This window comes from Micropterus dolomieu, linkage group LG03, assembly GCF_021292245.1.
Source record: "Micropterus dolomieu isolate WLL.071019.BEF.003 ecotype Adirondacks linkage group LG03, ASM2129224v1, whole genome shotgun sequence".
NCBI lineage: Eukaryota > Metazoa > Chordata > Actinopteri > Centrarchiformes > Centrarchidae > Micropterus > Micropterus dolomieu.
Window position 1 is genome coordinate 15,594,981 of NC_060152.1, and position 20,227 is coordinate 15,615,207.

The 20,227-nt window shown below is 40.8% G+C and overlaps 1 protein-coding gene across 1 annotated transcript; it reads right to left on the reverse strand.

Moving 5' to 3' along the window:
• Positions 1-1,971: 1,971 nt before the first annotated feature.
• Positions 1,972-19,378, reverse strand: chrnb2 (cholinergic receptor, nicotinic, beta 2). The gene is made up of 6 exons (XM_046044805.1): positions 19,313-19,378; positions 9,726-9,871; positions 8,927-8,971; positions 7,504-7,613; positions 4,226-5,351; positions 1,972-2,124 (listed from the first exon to the last, which is right to left on the reverse strand). Exons 1-6 carry the CDS (start codon positions 19,365-19,367, stop codon positions 1,972-1,974), a joined length of 1,635 nt encoding a protein of 544 aa, XP_045900761.1. The 5' UTR covers positions 19,368-19,378.
• Between the last annotated feature and the right edge of the window lie 849 nt (positions 19,379-20,227).

Consider the following 20,227-nt stretch of genomic DNA (forward strand, 5'->3'; position numbering starts at 1 on the left):
CTTGTTTGGGATCTGTTAGGAATCCCCCTGGGTAATCCCATCCTCCAGAGACAGAGAGAAAGAGAGAGAGAGAGAGAGAGAGAGAGAGAGGCAGCTCCCAGTCCAGAACTGAGCTGCAGGCTTGGCCACACAACTGCAAAAAGCAGGGAAAACTTACAGCGAGTTACTGAGGATTAGACAGCATTTTTCAGCGTTTTATAGTGGCTTTCCTATGCAGTAACAACAGTCTTTTGTCTGTCTATCCTGCTTTATTCCTCCTCGCTATCTGGATTGTGCTTGCTGTGGTCAGATTATCCTGTTTTTTTTCAGTCTGTTGTTCCTCAGCTGCAACATAACGATAAAGTCCAAAACATTTGTACTATTAACTCTCATGTATTGCCCTATACCTTTTTGACATTCATCCTCCATTCCCTGTCTGCCTCAAAAGCCATTTTGCTTCTCACTTGGTTGTCAGGGAAGAGTGTGGAAATAAGACATATGAGCCAGTCCACGATGAAAAGGAAAACTGCCGAAATGACAATATGTTTAGAGAATGTAGGTAATTATTTTTTCTAACTGGACTAAATGTCAGAAATGTGTTTGTCCATGGAAGACCAGATAAACGAGAGAGAATTGGAGAGAGGTTGCCACAGATAAATAGAAGGGAGGGGGAGACACACATACAGTACGCTCCTCTGAACATTGTATCTGACAGATGTGATAATGCGTTGGGGTATGGGGCACGCATACACACACACACACACACACACACACACACACACACACACTCAAACGCATACATGTATAAATATGCTCTGAACATTACATACTGAAATATGAAATTACATATTAATACACATAATAGCTTCATTTCCATGATAGAATTCCCATCCTTCCATCAATATAATTTGATTTACATGTTACTTTTCCCAATACTGACCTTTGCTCCATAAATACTCTTGGAGAAATCATTTCCCACAGTCCATCATATACAAGGCCTATCCACCATCTTTGTTCAGATTCCTTAGTTTCTCAGGAGCTAGCTTCATCTCATTGCAGCTGTGCACTCTGGCATAGCCGACTGCTGCTGTTCTACACTTAATATGCACAGCTTCTAAGCAAAAAACTGTCCATGCATAATCTATTACTTTATCCCTTTTCTTTGCATCTAATAATGCAACCTGGCTCTTTCTTATATTCAAGTCCCCTCTATATATTTTCCTCCACAATCTGTTGCTTGTACACATGTTGTGTATATTGTGTGCACATCACAGGCTGTGTAGAGTTTATGTCACATTCTTGTTTAATCTATACAATCATACAACACACGGCAGCCTCCCTACCAGCAACAGATGAGCTAACACATAATAAGAAATCTTAATAATATATTCCTAATGCTATACTGTGGTAAGCTGCTACACTATGATAAAATATACTGAATTAGTTCACTGACGTAGTGGATTTCTGAAAACATAAAATAAATGTATAAGAACCTTGATATGAACCTCCCTTCCCTTTCTGATTAGCTCCCTCTGACATCAGTCAAAATTGTGAATGAGTAATGTCATACTTGAAGGCGGGCATGTCATGTATCAATTAAGCAGTCAGTGTGGAGCGGAAAATTGGCTGCTGTGAGGTTCAACAAGGACTAAATCAGAGCATCCTCGCTCCCTGACTGGCTGAAGGGGAGAGCAGGGAGGGACCTTTCCACCAGAAAGGGAAGGTCAGTCCATTAAACATCTGGACAAAAAACTGCAGGTAGAAGTATGGTAGTGTTTTCCTTTTTTTTCTTCATACAAGAAAAAACATTGTTCGTTGCAAAAAACGTTACTATAAAGGTAATGGGCGTGATTGCTGTTCAATTCCAGTTCTGGTTCCAGTTTAATAGACACAATAAAACCCAGACCCGCCCCCCTCCCACCTCCAGCCCATGTCCTGCTGTGCTGATTGGTCGGGGGGCTGTCCATCATTGTGTTCGCAGCCTGGGAATGGTCAGCCCGGCGAGCTGGTGATGGTCTTGGCTGTGTAATTCTGGAAGAGCGGCTGCATGAACATGCCCACTGTGCCGAACACGCACACAAACACAAAGATCCACAGGAAGAGGCGGTCGATCACCATGGCAACGTACTTCCAGTCCTCGCTCACCTGTGGATGGGCAGGGACAAAAGGGATTTGGGAAGGGGTGAAGAGAAAGATTAAGGTGAGCAGAATCACATTCTCTCACATCCTCTCATTGTCTTCCCATCTATCTGTCTGCCTTTCCCTATGCAGGGGGTTAATGGAGGTGAAGGGTTAATGTGAGCGGAGACTCGTTCTGCCACACAGCTCTGATGAGGTCAGACACAAGTCAAGGAGGAGAAGAAGGACACGAGAGGCAAGAGAGAGTGATGGAGGGCAGAGAGACGGAGAGGGTGCTGACACTGTAACCCCTGCGATGATGACTTGGGGAGGAGGAGGGGGAGGGGAAGGGCTGACGTGCCATGCACTGTGTCAGGAGAGGGAGGATTTTAAAGCAGTCGGCATGGCAACAGGATGATAACTATGTCGATGATGGACGGAATTACAGAGGTTGTTGTTGTTGTTAATTCCCGAGTCAGTTTCTTTCATTCCAGGAGAGGAGGCTGGTTTCCTAAGATGGCTTGAGGGAAAGCAATAAAACATACCACCCTTACTCCGCTGTCTTGGTTCCTCTATGCCAGAGCCTTTCCAGTTGTACTCTTTCTCTATGCACACGTCATGCCGCAGCTATAATTACATGTCTGTGTTGAATATTCAGAGGGCTATGATTGCGTCACCAGATCTGTCTCCTTTGCTTATGCTCTGGTGTAGTCCCCCATGCGTTTCAAATGGCAGAGCACTGCTGCACCGCTCTATAGTCACTATAACTTGATAGGGCACTGAAAGGACATATCTGTGCTGCTGCTCATGATGCTGTTTTTCGTTTAGCAACAAATGCACATAAAATTATATGAATTATGCTATGATTTTATCAACACTGACAATAATTCATTTTGATATGGAGAAGAGCCTAGGCGATACATTGACAGCCTGGTTTTATTAGCTATTTATCACAGATATATCCGTCTCTAGCCTGTATATTTAGGGCCCGATTGAAATTCAAGGAATTATTCATTTTTGCCAAATGAATCACATGTTTTAAAGGCCTAAAGGTGCACAAAAAATCACGTAACTTTGCACAAAATTCAAACGTAGTGAAATGGTTTTTGTGCTTGGGCGTGGCAAAATCGTTCGTTAGCGCACCTAAAAAGCAGCCCCCCGGCCACGCTTTGCTGGAATGTATGAAATGTTTGTGGTACATGTATCTTGTCCAGATGTACAAAAACGCCTCACGGGTTTAGCCTCTGCCCTAAACCTAACAGGAAGTCAGCCATTTTCAATTTAATGGTCATTTTTGGCGATTTACAGGTTGCGTACTTTAACATACTCCTTCTAGAGAATTTATCCGATTGACTTCCATTTTATTCTGAGCCATCTAAAGGCATTGATGATGAAAAGATGTGCTATCTGTGAGTTTTCATCAAAGGGCTTGACCGTGGCGTGGCATTGAATATTGATGATTCGCCAAGAAACAGGAAGTTGGTATAATGTTGTGCACATTCTTAAATCTGCTTCAAACTTTACATGTTGGATAAGTGTCCTGCCCTGAAGACATCTACAGGCCAATATTAAGTTAAAGTCATAGCGCCACCTACTGGCAACAGGAAGTGTCAAGTTTTACACTGTGATGTACTTTTCCTAGCACGTTGGCTACATCCACCTCAACATTGTCTCAAAAAAGCCTCATGAGATTGGTAATGCTAAGATTTCACTTAAAGGCGTGTCCATGCCGTGGCATCAAGGTTCCATGCTTCGCTATGAAACTGGAAACTGTTGTAACTTTATTGTACATGCTCACATCTACAATGACGTGTTTGATTAGAGTCAAATGCAGAGTCTGGTGATAATCTCTGTAGGTTTGTGACTACAAGTAACATCTTTCACATTATGCGTAGTCACTTGATCCATTGTTAATATAAAGATATTCATAACAGCAGCTTAATTTGTTAATTAGTTTATTTAAAAAAGGAACTTCAGCTGATATATTGTTATCTATTTTTTATTACTCTCCAGAATCAATCTCACTATCACCCGAAAATGTCCAGTATGGGTCAGGCTCTGATAGCCTTCAAGAGAGACTGTTACTGTAATGGTGTAAATGGCATCATGCAGATAATATAATACTCACACTCTGATCATCATCTTCACTCTTCATGTGGTTGGCGATAAAGCGTACTCCTTCTACAGCCTCCTCAAAGCCTGGACAGGCTTGAGCCAGGAGGGCCTGAGTCAGAGCAGGACCTCCTGTTGCTTGCTTCCCTCGCGGCAGGTTTCCAGAGCTCCCGTCCCGGCCCTCTCTAACCCTGTTCAGACCATCCATGGATCCCCCTGCGCCTCCCAGATCCCCTCCAAACTGTTTAACAGATGCCCGGTTCACATAGCAGGTACAAGGGTCACTGTCCTCCTTGCCAAACATCCCTGTGGATGTTGCCCCTCCATTCCCGCCAGCACTGCCTAGCCCGAGCCCCACCATCAAAGCCCCTGCCTCCCCGCTGCGGCCACCCTCCTTCTGTTCCTGGGCCCTCCTTCTTTGGCGCAGCCGCTGGCGCTCACAGCTGTTCCTGGGCTGGCGCATGAAGAGTAAGGCAGGAAGCTTGTTGAGGAACACCAGTTTAACCCAAGGGGGCATGGTGTGTGTGGTGGGCGAGCGGTGGTGTACGTTGAGCACACACACACTGGTGACGATAGAGAAAGTGACTAGGACCATTGTGAACATCAGGTACTTCCCCACGAGGGGAACGTCTAATGAAGTGGGTGGGACAATCTTAGAGATCAGCAGCAAAAACACAGTGAGAGCCAGCAGCACGGAGATGCAGAGCGTCATCTTCTCTCCACAGTCAGAGGGCAGGTAGAAGACCAGGATTGCCAGCGAGGTGATGAGCACACATGGGATGATGAGGTTGATGGTGTAAAAAAGAGGCTTCCTGCGAATGATGAAGTCATACGTGATGTCCACATAAGTGGGGTCAGCTGGGTTCTCGTTTCGTCTACCAGGCAGGGCAATGATGTCCCACTCCCCACTGGGCGTAAAGTCGTCCATGCTGGCCACGTCAGCACGGAGTACCAGGTCGATCTCAGTGCGGTCGTAAGTCCAGGAGCGGAAGCGCAGAGTGCAGTTCTGCTGGTCAAAGGGGAAGTGCTTGACCTCGATCTTACAGGCTGACTTATAGATGGCTGGGGGCAACCAAAAGATACTGCCATCGTAGGAGACCACCGCGTTGGAGTAGAACGACACCTCATATACCCCATCAGCACTGAGTGACGTGGTGAGAGAGATGGAGAGGCAGAGGAGAAAGACAAAAAAGAGGAGGGTCAGACATAAACCTTTGTGTGATGATCTAATTTAAGAAAAATAATTTTGTGAACAAAAATTATAAAGAGAGGCCATGTTTCCTCTGAGTCTCATGAACAGTAGAACATGACACATCTCATTATGCAATACGGACACACACACATACGCACACACTAGGTTACGGTTTGAAGTGTCTCAGGGCAGCAGGGTCACACACACCTGCTTCTACAATCACAAGAAATAGGACGAACACACAGTCTAGACAGGAAACTCAACTCACAGGTCAGACTGGGTCGAGTTTAATAACTCGAATTAGACACTTGTATTAGCCAGTGGACAATGTTAAAACTGTAGGCTGAATTTCCAACTCACATTTTGGCAAGATAACTAATTAATGATGGCTACTGCTGTGAGATGAGAATATGCAAGAGGATGTTTCATAAGTTTTGACTGATTGGCCTACCTGCTTAAGTACGCTCTAAGTAACACCATCTTTTCTGCAAATACACAATCAAATTGAGATTTCAGAATGAGCAAATACTGCTGTATCCAGAGCTAATCCTCCTGTTTAGGTGACTGACAGGAGTTCTGAAGCAACGAAGAAGACTTGGGGGATAGTGTGTCGACCTGGGGTTCATGGGATTAACAGGATAGTTTTATCCAGAGCTTGGTGGGTCTGGGATCTTTTAATCTTTAGTAAAGTAAGGAGTGAGGCAGGGAAAGACGAGAAGGCCAGACAGATCACTGTACTCTGATGAGCTGATTTGCATACTGTAGGCTGACACTCAGTTTCCATTACATTGAGAAGAGTGGTCTGCTACATCCTGACCTTCCTCAGACATGCTAGCAAATTCTAATTAAAAACTAACAAGACAAGTTTCTGTTTTTCACACGTGACGAGTTTTGAGTTATTTAATGCATTACAGTGCAACATAGTTACTTGCATTGAACATTAAATGTGATAATTTTAAATATATGTTTGATTTTGCACACAATTTCTATATATTTTTTGTTTTTAACCATATCACCCAGACAATCTAAATTAACAACTGGGCAAAGCAGGCAACAGCCCAGCGGCCCTAAAAGCCCCAGGGTCACTATTCACTGTCATTTGATATATTGCAAAAATTGTCAGGGAATTTGCACCAAAAAAGTACAATTTAAACTGTATCAGTCCTGTATTGGTGGTACCAGTGTTAGTATAGTATAATAGATAATATAGTTTATATTGTGCATATTCCTGTGAATCGGTTTAAAATTAAATCACCGCAAAGTATTCCTGCATCCAAGTACTGGGTTTCTGTGTACACTGTACCTGATCAGAACTTGAAGGTGACAAGTTGCATACACAATGACCAAAGGATGGGGCTATGGATGGGGATCAATTCATAGTTTTCATGTGACGTCACATTCCAAGGAAAACACTCCCTTGGAGGCCACAAAAGACACTATTTTCCACTGCCTGCCAACCAGGAAGCAAGTGATACACTGTTACTTTGGGTTTGTTACTTTTGCGTTACCAAAATGCTGGATGGTTGTTGTGCTTTCAGATGCGCTTTCAGATTCAGGTGATTGATTCCCACAAGGTAAATGCAAACATTACCGCAGTCGAGTAGCGGCAGGGACCTGGAATTTTTAATGGTAGAAATGTAGTAATACAAATTATACTAAATGGCAAAGATATGATTTAACGGCAAGGGATGGTCATGGGTCCAGACTCTAAATCAAAAACAGTTATTTGTCAAGCATCTCTACATGCAGGACACATCAAAGTCAAACGTTTTACCAACCTAAAAAGAAAGAAGAGCAGCTTGTGTTAGGATGTGTGTAAATCTGTGCAAGTGTGTCTGTATGCATGGACTGTACATGTATTTGCGCTTATCTGAGTGTGAAAGATGACTCCACTTTAGAAGTGTCTCATGAGACTTGGAGGTACTGTATAGTAATGTAGCATGAGTGATATGAGCAGATTACAGAGGACACATTCAGTGTGTGACAGGCCTGCATGTATTTCTGAGAGTTGTATGCACTTTTGTTGTGCATGTAAATGAGCCTGTGTTGTGTCTTTTGAGATCCATCTTAAGTGAGGACAGGAGGGTGAGTAAGTGACTCACTTGTTGTAGAGCACCACATCAGGCAGCCAGATGTGTTTTGAGGGCAGCCTGACCTTCAACATTCCATCAAACTCCTCTGGGACCCAAGTCAGACGATAGTCCTGCCACTCCTGAGGGCCAATAAAAACAAAATGCTTAGTCACTCATCCGCCACTCGCATAGCAGCAGGACGACGTCTTAAGAGAAGCAGAGAGGAGAAGGTCTGTTTGTCTTTGTGTCTGTCCGTCGGTCAGTCGGTGGCCAATATGACACATCACAAGCCACGTAATCCCAGGGAACATCCTGTCCTTCCTGTCCCTCTATGCTTACATCATACTTTTAGCTATAAGCCAAAGAGAGAGAGTGAATGGCTCACGTAAACCCTGACCCCGAACGGTCTTTTAAACACACCCAGCCACAAACCATGATTAATATGGCCTATACAGTGCATCAGCAAACACCTTCATGTCCTCTGTGTAACCTTTTGTAAAAGAAAACATTATCCTGTTCTGTATGTTGTTGTGCATTTATTGACATTGCCACAATAAAGCCTCTGCGACCTGGAGCTCTGGCTCTTCTATGTTATGGCCATGTTGGAGCATGCTAGGTCATCTGCAGTAACTATGATGCATTAATTGAATTTGTATACCTAATATGTGTAAATGTGTACACCTGCTGTACATGTCCTACCATGTTAAAGGCCTCAGCTGTAAGCACATAAAGAGCCAACCATGTAGAAGAGGGTCACAGCGCAGTCACAGACTATTATTCACAGGTTTCACAGGGTGAGGTTATGGGTCGATCTCTTCCAAAATCACAAACTGCAAAATTTAGCAACTGAAAAATAGGGCATCAGCATTTGTGCAGTTCATTTTTAGTATCATCAGTTATGTATATTTTAAGTGTAAAAAAAATCTGTTTCCTGCTCATAAATTTCAACTCACTTGTCATATTTGTTCTGTGAGATTTTGGGATTTCGAGGATGTGTATTGTTGTATTGTTGATGTCTCTCTCACTGTCTGACACTTCACCCGTCATGTCAGTTCTTAGAGCTGCGGCTGCACATGAGTGGAGGCAGGATTAGACTCAGACAGCCACAACGAGTGAAACATGTGGAACACAGGGATGCATCTGTTCCCTGCAGTAATATATGCCATGATCTACTTGTGTAATAACACTGACATGATATATGACGATACATGATAAAATGTAAATCAGCATGTTTACTGTAGTATAGCGAGAGCATTATTCAGTGTTCTTGTTTGTCTAAGTCACATTTGTCACTACCAAGTTCCAGGTCCACTGACCTGGCAGTAAAACTGTGAAATCCATGGTAAAACCATCTAAAATAAAATATTACATTCATTGTTCAGTCTGTATTTAAATAATCTTTCTGTCTTCTCTGTGTGGAAGACGGTAAGAGGAGTAGTGTGGGAAGTCTCACCTGTGTTAGCCAGACATTGGTGGTCATCACCTGTTCTCTTTCATGCTGTAGAAAAAGAAGAAACGGCATGAAAATGATGCAGCAAAGCCAAGATAACCTGAATTTTACTCCCTATAGGCTGAGTCAAGCTTGAAAAAACACTGGATCGTATACTTTGCAATATGTAACATGATAGTGTCTTTCATTAGAGCCTCCCTGCTTGGTAAATGCCCAGGTCTTTCAAATTCCAAATCCCCATTTTGTAAAGTTTTCAGATGGAGATTTTAAAAACCTATAATGAGCATTCGGTATAAATACAATGCATTGGTACATTACATGAAATCACCGAACAGTTTATAAAATGAGTACAATTAGACCGCTACAACATTAAAATGCAACTTACATGTTATTGCATAATGTAACAATTTAGTGCATAATGAGAACTATAACTTAAGTACATTTTCCTTTAATACTGAGTAACTTTTGCTTACGTATAATTTTGAATGCAGTACTTTTACTTGTAACAGAATATAAATTGTGCTACTAAACTGCTACTACCTTGTACCTAAGTACAATATCTTAATACTTTTTGCACCGCTGCTTGTTTGTCTGTCTCTATAGATTTTCTATGAAATTTTCAGGCCTCACTGGACAACTTAATTTTCAGCTTTAACCATGAGACCTGAATACAAATCATTTTTGCAAGAGTATGTAAATGTGTGTATTTAATATAATCTTTTGGCGAAATTATTTTTATGTGTGACCAAAATGAAATGACGAATATCATATTGGATCGTCCTCATGACATGTGCACACTCACCACGCTGATGAGTTGGGCCAACGACACCATCAGCTGCACAGTAACCAGCTCAGAGCCATTAGTCGCAGGACGGATCAGTTTGTTGTAGTGGGCTGGGTTTAGGAGATGCTCTACCAACCGCTCCTCTGTGTCTGCCCCGAGGCCACCTGTAATGAGAACTTATTGTCTTCATCATCGTCATCGAACTGAGACAAAAGAGTTGAGGCCTACTGTGTCTCTTTTGGCATTTCTTAAAACTACTTTTATCATATGGCATATGTAGTATAATCATAGAAGAGCAGGACATGAGTGGGGCTGTTGAGTTTCTCCCTTTGGCCACTGCCTTAACTGCTAACATTGAGAGCTGGCTATCCATGTATTTCGTGAATACACAGCCTTTGAACCATGGCATTACTCATCACTGCCAGCTGGAGCGCGTCAGCACAGCTTGATACACACTTGTGACATCATAAGAATGAGTCAACCAGTCTGAATGTCTCTACCGCTCTTTCTTCATGCCTCTGTTCTGTCTCAATCTTTTCTCCTCTGCTGTGTCACACTTCTCCCCAACTGCCAGTCTTTTTTTGCATTGGGTTTATTTCACTTCATCTCTCGCTTCCCCTTACCTGCCTCACCCCCCTCCGACAGAGCAGGCAGAGCTGCCCCACGCAGGAAGGAAGGCGTTTTACTGAGAGACACGATGGATGCTCTCTCTGCTATTCACTCCCTACCTCTCTGGCATCTGCTCGCTCCTGTGCTGCATTTTTTCCCTCTCACAATTCCCTGACACGTTTCCCCCTGAAGATAAACACAGGCTGCTTGTTGTTAACTTTGTACCAATGTTGTCATATTTAAAACCTGCTATTTTAGAGGCTGTTAACGGTGCAGGAAAACAAACATGCAGAACATTAAATTGGGCTACGGCTATGTGGGTTTAATTTTTATTTTTTTCTAAATTTAAGGATGAACCCCTTTCGTTTTTTTAAGAGGGTCCTTACACGCAATAGAAATTGTATTGTCTGTTATAGACTATAACAGACAATACAAAAAATAAAAAATGGAAAAGGAGAACAATCAAAATAATATAGAATAAAAGACAAAGACTCAAACAAACCACAGAACACATGTTACCTCTCTTAAACGCATCATCTGCATGTAAAAAAAATTAATAAGACACTGACTGAATTAACAATTGCTTGACAAAATACAATTTAGTCATGTGTCATTAGTACCATGACACAATAAGTTCAATAACTAATAAGCTGAACCAAAGAAAATCAAGTCATTTAAAAGGCAAAAATACCAAAAAAAAGCTTCTCAAACATGAGGAGGTTTTATATCATTGTAAATTGATATTGATATTTAGGGTTTGGGCTGTTGGTGGGACAAAAAAAGCAATTGGAAGACATCATCTTTGGCTTTAGGAAGTTGTGATGAGCGTTTCATAGATCAAATTATTCAATTTAATGGATGATTAATCAAATAATGATCAATAATGAAAATAATTGTTTCAGCCCTATCATTTGTATTAACAAATTAAATGTATCAGCAACAAACGACAATAAGAAAATGTTGCATTAGTGAGGTGAAAATATGGAAATGGCAATTAAAACGCTATAAAAAAAAACTCAAATATACTCAATTGATGTTATGATGTGATGTTTTTCACCATATCTGTGCACCTCTAAATGTGTTTCTGTTTCTGAGCTCCTCTCTGACACTCCCCATCTATTTCTCCCTTGATCCCCACCTTCCTCCTCCTCCCTTCCTTCTTGACCTGTAGCAGGGCTGTGCTCACTGAACAGGAATGATAGCCTCTGTCTCTGGATCAATGAGGACTCTATTCATGCCCTGTAAACTAAACACGCAATTCCTCGCTCTCCCCCCCTTTTTAATCTCCTGCTCTATCCTCCGTCCCGTCTCTTCCATCTCATTTTCTTTTACACTTTCTTCTCCGTCTTTCCATCATCTGGGCTGGCCCATATTTTTCACTCACTCCCCTGACTGTCTCCATCACTCTCTCCTTCCTGTTATCTCCATCTCCCCAATGCTGACAGCCACTGTCCATTTATTGCCCCTTCCCTCACTAATCCCATATTATCAATACACATCCTGTCAGCACATGTGTGTAGCACTCTGGTTGTTTATTGTGCACAAGAGCTGGTTAGTGTGGTATGTGTATATTTAGGCCTATGTGTGTCTTTTTGTGTGCACATATTCATGAGGGAAATAAACATTACTGTCTGTGTCTGAGCCATATGAGTAATGCATATTATTCCCAGAAGCTCAAGGCAATAACACTGTCGAACGAGACAGAAAGCGAATACAGTTCACTTAAACAATGCTGAAATAGAAGAGGTCTACATTTCCATCAGCCATGCTCATAATGTAAATGGTAGTTTCATGCTCAAACTAACCATGACAACCTAAAAGTCTTGCTAAATTATCTAAATGATATTCAGTTTTTCTTCTTTGTAAACACAGTGTGTGAGAATAGTGTCACATTTTGTTTGCTTAAGCATCTTGAAGCATCTGTGCACTTAAATCTATGAACATATTTTAATGCAAGGTATGCTTCAAAACTCACGTAACTGACCCCAGACCCTCAACGAAACCTTATAAGGGGATCATATCGTTTGTGTAGCTACATTAGGAGTGTGGGAGTTTTCCGGTAGTGAAGAGCTCCTCCGTCAAAGACCACTGAAGATGACTAAGACCAAATTTACAAGGAGCCAACACAAAGTCCAAGGCCAAACTGGTTCAGTTAATTGGACGTAATAGATCTGTTGTTATCTGTTGCTATTACATAATTTCAATTCGAACATCATCTCTGTTGTCTGTTGTTGACATTAGGATGTTTCATTTGATTTCTGGGAACAGCTATATATTTTCTTACAGGTTATTATGATATAGGCTGCGTTCGAACAGTTAACAATCAACTGCTGTACTTACTAATATTTTTTTTTAAGTCTGGCATGTGGATCTCACTACGTGCTATAGTGATGCAAATCACTGAATCGACATGCAGATTAAAAAATCTAATTAAAAACATTTTCTATTATTAAAAAAGAATAACAATTTTGTAGGATTGCTTAGTCTTGGCTTAGACATTAACTGAGTCTTTGTGTTTTATGATTATTTTTATTTTTACAAAAATATTTGCATGCATGGGCTCAGGATGAAAGTCTAGACTAATGTTTTATGACACTGAGACAAATTGGAGGCCCAAACAGAGAGCTTATAGAGAGTCTATTCTGGGCTTTTCTTATCTCAAGAATAAGACTGCAAAAGTTCTACACACTCCAGCCTGATCACTGCACAAGGATGTTAACAGCTCATCTTCAGCACTTACTAACGCTTCCAAAGAAAGACCAATCTCTCTCTTATCTCCACATATGACACTCACACTAAAGGCCCAGCTGAGTGGTTGTAGTGTTGCTGGTAGCTCAGGTTGTATTGTGGTTGTTTTCCAGTGCAAATATTGCAAACTTAATGTGACACTATGAATATTTCAGCATGGCTCCCCATTAGACTCCGGAGCTAGGGAAGTTACACACCACAATGCACATGCAAACACACGCATACATCTCAGTGACACAGCACAAGAGCAGACAAGATGGTAGCCATGTTCAGTGTTCGATTGCTTCACAACTACATCCATTTGTCTGTCCTTCCTTTAAACAGCCATCGATCTTAGCATGCTGATCAACCTCAGAAGGTGTGTACGTCTTACTCGTGATTTTCATAAAATCACTGTATACAGTAAACGTGTTTGATCAAATAAAATCACCAATCATTAGATTTTACAGCATGTGTTGTCTACAGTTCTCTAAGCTACTATGAGTCCACACACACTGTATAGACAAATGTGGAGAAAATGAGGGCGAAGCGTGAGCAAAATTGAATTATCCCACTAAGACTATTACAGTGATGATCTCTATTTATACAGCTCGCTCAAATGAGAAAAGGTTGGAGGGAAAGTAGGGTCGCTTTCTGTGCTCTGCCAGAGAGGCTTTCTGGCTGCAGCTGGGACATTTTATGCTGAAATATTCTTAAATCAATAATGGAGAGATTCATTGATCTACTGGCAACACCCAATTGGCTCTACAGTGCTCATAGAACTGAGATATTAATATTGATCCTCCATCCAGCTGCAATGTCACAGAATTTTAAAAACAAAGTCATCTCACTGTGGATTAACTGAGGCAGGAGCTTTATTGTTGCCAAATTCAACAAACTCCAATGTCAAGAAAAGTATGGCTAGCTGAGTTTGTGCTATTTTAATTAGTACTGATGAGGAAACAACAATGCCACTAACAAACCTAATGCATCTACTTCAGTTTTGTACTTCATCATAATAGTAATACTAACACTAATGTTAATTCTATTACTAATTCTAATATAAACTTAGCCCTTTATTTGTATACTGTATTTGCTGAAATTCATTACAAAGATAGAAAAAAAATGCACGTAAAAGAGCAGGATATAATAGTCATAAATACACAAAAACAATGATATAGGAAACAAGATGACAAGCTGGCAAAATCAAAATATTGACATGGAAATAAAATGTGGAAGAGTATATTACAGGATGTGAGTTAAAAGAAGCATTTGCAAATTCCTCCAGCTTGGCTTTTTATAGGCCAAAGCCGGATAGTATAAATACAATCAATATTTAGACATATGTTAAAGCTCAAACGATAATAATCGATTAGCCGATCGAAAGGCAACTATTCAAATAATTGATTAATCTTTTAGGTCATTTTTCACACAAAAATGCAAGATTTACTGCTTCTGTCTTTTTTACATCATTGTTAATTGAATATCTTTGGGTTTTGGACTGTAGGCTGGATTAAACAAGACATTTTTGGCAAGTTGGAGTCTGGGATTTTGTGATGGGCATCCATCACTATTTTATGATATTTTATATAAACCAACCTATTAATGTATTAATCAAGACAGTAATCTGCTGACTAATTGATAATGGAAATAATCATTAGTTACAACCCTAATAAATATTAAGATATGCAGAGGCACTGACAAAAGATCAACCAATCAAATTTAAGTTCTGAGTAAAATAGACAGCAGTCTGTGGATCCATAACTGCTTCATTTGTTGAGGAACAAATCTTAGAAATCTTTGTTGTCTTAATGCTTTAACAATAATATATCATATCTTAGCTTTATATTTACAAATAGGCCTTAACCTCCAAAAATTCCACAGACACTTTTGTTAGGCCCGTTATTACAAATGCATGCCAAGCACTGATCCAACCATAAAAATAAAAATGTAATATTGTTTATTTATTGACCCTACAAAGATCTTTTTCTAATTCTACAAAGTTTCCAATGATTCTGAATATATAATAAGTTTTCCATTTATTGTGCAGTGAAAACAATGGCTTGAATATTTTTGAATATATAAGGTATAATCAAACATTGTGGAATGTGGGGAAATGTAAGGAGAACCTGTTAAAGTGGTTTAGACGACTAAAGAATCTACAGTTGAAAAGCTTCACTGTCAGAAGCTATGATTTAAAATGTGCAGAAATCCTCCTATTTGGGATATAAAGGATGGTTTATTTGTATTATTTACAGCCCATGAAGCTCGACTGTTGGATGGAAGATGGTATGGCTTTCTATCTATAGTGGTGCATATTTCAGGGATTGCAATAAAATTTGAACTGCATAATGTCTCCGATAACAACTATTATTTGAGCTATTATTTGGACAGCCATAAATCCTGAGGCTGTGTTATCACCGGGTCTGCTGCCTGAGAATAATGTGTATAATAATGTGTGCTCATGAAGCAGTCTCCTGTCTGACAGAAATACACATATCTAGATCAAATTTGGGCTTATGTCTAATCTTGTAGAACTCTTGATCAAAATCATTTTATTTATTCTATACAAAAGCATAACTTTCTGTTTATAAGCATCTTTTTCTCTAGTTTTATTGTATTTTTTCAGGCCAGTGTGCTTTTAGATGTATGATCATTTCTACAGTGATTAAAAGATAAAACTTTATCTTTCATTCCTGTTATCACTAAGTTTGTGTTATCTTGAATACACTTTTACATACACCTGCATCAGAGGAGCTTAAGCACAGCTTCGCCTCAACGTTTCCTTTTTTCCCCTTTTTCTTTTAAATATTCTTAGACAAAGTCAAAATTAAACTCTTAACTTACCAACCGTCTCTTATCTGCCTCTTCTTCTCCACTGCTTAAGTTTCTATTAAACCTCTGTGCTCTCCCTCTGCTTGCCTCTAATCTCCAGGGGCACACACTGCCGTGTGCGTTGCTACTACTGCTACACATTCATTCATTCACACACACTCACACACACACACACACACAATCTTGCACAAATCACACATGAGAGCACAGTTTTACACACGAAATCACACACGTTCTCACATACAAATGCAGGCCTCTGTTGTGTGACCGCTGGGCATTTCTAATCGCAGATCCAGCCCTTCTCCGCTGATCTGATCCTGTTGCTGCTATGTATTGGGAGTCAGTCCAAAGAGAGAGACACAGAGAAAATAAGAGAGTAAGATAAAGACAGAAAATGACAGAAAGAGGGAGAGAGCGAGAGAGAATGGGAGGGCGGCTGTAATGTGCAGGTTGAGATGATGCAGAGATCAGTGGGCTGGAACAGTGCAGCAGAAAGTGATGACAGGCTAAACCCACTGAGCAGAACTTTCTAGACTGTAGCACTGCCAAGGAAATGGTTAGTTGATATTCACTAAGTGCATTCATAGAGCAGAGGACAAAGATTATGGCGTGTGCATACACTCAGTCACATATGCAAAGAGGACGGCTTGGCAGAGCATCAAACACATATGTTTTAAGAAGCAGCTGATAAAAGTGCTGTAAAACTAATCCAAGTACACTTCACGTCCTTGGTTGATGAGACTGTCGCACAGTGTGCTCCATATCCAGTAACCCCTGCATCAGGTCAACTCAGCACCACAGACCTGTTTATTATGCATGGCCTGCAGGGGAAATGACAAGAGACATCCTCCTCACACAACAGGACGGCCACATCCTTACGGCAGTGTCTGAGACAGGTGGTGAAATGTCCTTGAGCGTCCTTGCACAGCCACCGAATGTTAAACTATGTAAGAAAGTATTGTTGTACATCTGAAGGTTCAAAGTTATGACTTTTTCTCCTTCTAATTTCATTACCACCAATATTTTTGCTCCAAAAATTTGCTCTGACACTAGGTGATTTTGTGTGTGTGTTGTGCATGAAAGAGCACACATGTCTCTTTCCGTCCACTCCTCTTATACGTTAATTGTGATATCTATGAGTGCCATTTTGGGCTAATGTGAACAAATAAAAATGCATATGGATATAACTGATGTTGTCTTTTCAAAGTACATATTTTACAATTATGTGTTGTGCTGCTTCTTTGTTTGAAACTCTGAAATGTGTTAACATAAACTTGTGCTCCAGGTGTGCGAGCGGCCATGTGAGCGTTTCTTCAAACTTGTGTTTGTGTGTGGATTGAGTTTATAGTCTCTGAGGATGATGCTAATCATATTTTCTCCCTTAAGGGAAGATGACTCATTTGTACTACACTGCTTATGAAGCTCCTTAAAGTGATATTTCATTTTTGGTAACATCTTCAGTTTTAGTGCACATCGCTCTGTTTGAACTCAGGAACGATCAACCAACAAAGCTAATCTCACTGCTCGGGGGAACAAGAATGTTATGCACACAAGTTTGGAACAAAAACACGTACATTCTTGTCATATTTGATGTTATTAGCTAGTTCTTAATTCTACTTGTATTTTTTCATTAGATTTTTAGTTCCTTTTATTTGTGCTGACATTATTTCATTTAGTTAACCTCTTTAACTATTTACATTTTCCTCCTGTACACTTTATATATTTGATGTATTTTATACCTTCTTATGAGTTTTTATTATCATATTTTTATTTATATTATTTACAAAATCAAACTTAAAGCTTACTATTATAAGAATAATAATAATTATTATAATCTGATAATGGTGCTTGAAATGATATTCTTATATACGTATGCATATCTCAATGTTCTTAAAACACGTTGTTAGTGTGTTTTTTTTAAAAGTGTAATATAATTTAACACTGTTATGTTATGTCTATTATGACTAAAATCAAACATAAGCCTACTATTAAAATTCTAAATGTGTTTTGTGTGTGTGTGTGTGTGTGTGGAGCTGGTGTTTGAAATCATAAATGGCAGGTTAATGGAGGTCAAAGCATTTGATCAGTTACTACATGCCTTTGTGATTGCTTCTGGATGTATTGTGATGAACTGCATTGTGTAAAGCTCTTTTTCTGGGTGTGTGTGTGTGTGTGTGACTAAAAGAGTGCAAGTTTATGTGTGACATAGAGAAAGCAAGGCAGATGGCCAGGCATTTGTGTGTATGTGTTACTGAGTGAGGTTATGTGTGCTCCCACACAGTCAGTGACAAACAGTCTTTTTTGCTCGGAGGCACAGAGATGGCCTCTGCCCTGCCACTACTATGGATTGGCTGAAAATATTAAGGTGGCCATCATTCAACCAATCAGCTCATGTGTTTTCCCGCTCTGCTTGGGGCAAAACCTTATGGAGCAGAAATTAACACCAAATTAGAGCCAACTTAGGGATGTAAAATATGTCCAAACACCCTAATAGCTTTTCACTCACCATATACCTCATTTGCTCCCAATGAACTGCAGCAGCAACAGTGTCATAAATAAGACTCATCTACCCAGTGCATGTCCTAAAAGATGAAGATCATTTATTTATTTGTTATACAGAGGCAGAAGGCTTTTCCCATACTGCTTGATGACACATCACTTGTCCTTTGATGACAGGATGTAGAAGTTGTTTTAGCTCAAAGGACCTCTCATTAACCTGCCCACTCAATGTAAGACCTCAGTGTTAATGAGAGAGAGGGAGAGAGAGGGATGGGATATAAGTGGGTGATAAATAACATAATTCCCTTCTCCCTCTCTAAAGTATATTTAGGGAGAAAACGATAACTGTTGTCTCAGAGGTTTTTAGAGGTAGGTAGGTACAACTTATAGCTGCTTTGTGTGTTAATTCATGCACCTAATTAATGTTATTATTGTTATAAATATTTAGCAGCAAAAACAATGTGTGTGCTATGTTGTGTTGCTGACCCCCCCCCCCCCATACAGTCCATACAATAATATGATTGTGATAAGGTGGTACTTTATAAAGTAGGGTCTCTAAACGCACCACAGGCTTAGTGAATGCAACAAATACCCTAAATTAAAGGATTTCTTTCAGGTTTTAAACGGTTGAGAGCAATTGCATTTGCTGCTGTCTCTACATTGTGCGCATGTGATTTATGGAGTGGACAATATTTCTCCACTACATCATTCCGTCGCGCTCGCTGCCGTTATGAGAAAGATGGTGACACAGCAATGAAAGAGTCATTTTCTCCATCACTGCCTCTCCTCAGCATCTAACCATCCCTTTTTGTTTTCACACTCACTCGTTACTTTTAAGAAAGAATTCAGATTCCCTGAATGCACAATGGCCCAATAAAGGTGACGATGCACACAAAAGCGCATCGATGGAGCCATTAGACGGACAAGTTACTCACCTCCCGCAATGGCGAGGAGAGCCAGCAGCAGCAGCGGCGGCCAGCCGTCCATCATCTTACGTGCGTCCGAGCGCGCTCCGAGCCCGAAAGGTGTTCACCGCGATGGAGAGGCCACCCCAAGCACGCCCGCAGTGTTACTCCCCTCCTCCTCAAGACCCAAACCCCTTCACTCTCTACCTGGCATGGTGACGTCGGGGCTCTCCGTCGGTCCACACTTCTTCGGTCCGAGAAGAGGAAAACAGAAATATATCGGCAGGGCCAGGTGAGCTCTGCGCTGGGTCGTGCGTTGCTGGCTTTCCGTGCTGAACACCGCTCTGCGATGCGACGCGCTGGAGAGGTGGGGGCGGGGCGGGGGGCGCGCGGAGGGGCAGTGGGAGGAGGCGGGAGGCGAGGATGTGGCATACCTCAGAGGCTCCACCGCTCAGCTAACTATGCCAGTGTCTTCCCCGCACAAAGTCACCCATCACCATATAATATTCAGCACTCTCAGGCACGTAGAGCGTGTTTGTGCTGTTAATAGTGACTTTATAGTGACCTTGTGAAACTTAATGGTGTCTTTAAGATCCATCTTCTTTATCTAGCCTCAGGCCAAATAGTTCTGGCAGAAGTGATATTTATTATATCTTCTAGAATGTATTTTTCATCAAGCAACATGTAAACACATCTGCATCAAAGCATTTTTGCTTACCTGCAAAATACTCTACAGAGAAAAAACATTTTAAAATATAATCATGTAGGGTAAAGAAATTAAAATAAATATTGCAGGTATGTGTTGTCTGACACGCCTCACATCTTTGCTGTTAAAATAACCTCACGCCACCTATCTTTCCAGGACTGCCTGAGCCTAATATAGTCATCATTCTGTGAATAATCTTCACCCTCTAAAAGCTGGAGGGGCATGTCTTGCCTTCTCCT

Coding starts and splice junctions, on each gene's coding strand:
- chrnb2 (XM_046044805.1), bottom strand. CDS start 19,367: ATGATGGACGGCTGGCCGCCGCTGCTGCTGCTGGCTCTCCTCGCCATT. Junction 7,614..8,926: donor CCAATGTCTGGCTAACACAG/GTGAGACTTCCC, acceptor ATTGGCCCTCAG/GAGTGGCAGGACTATCGTCT. Junction 2,125..4,225: donor GTGAAGATGATGATCAGAGT/GTGAGTATTATA, acceptor GCCCATCCACAG/GTGAGCGAGGACTGGAAGTA.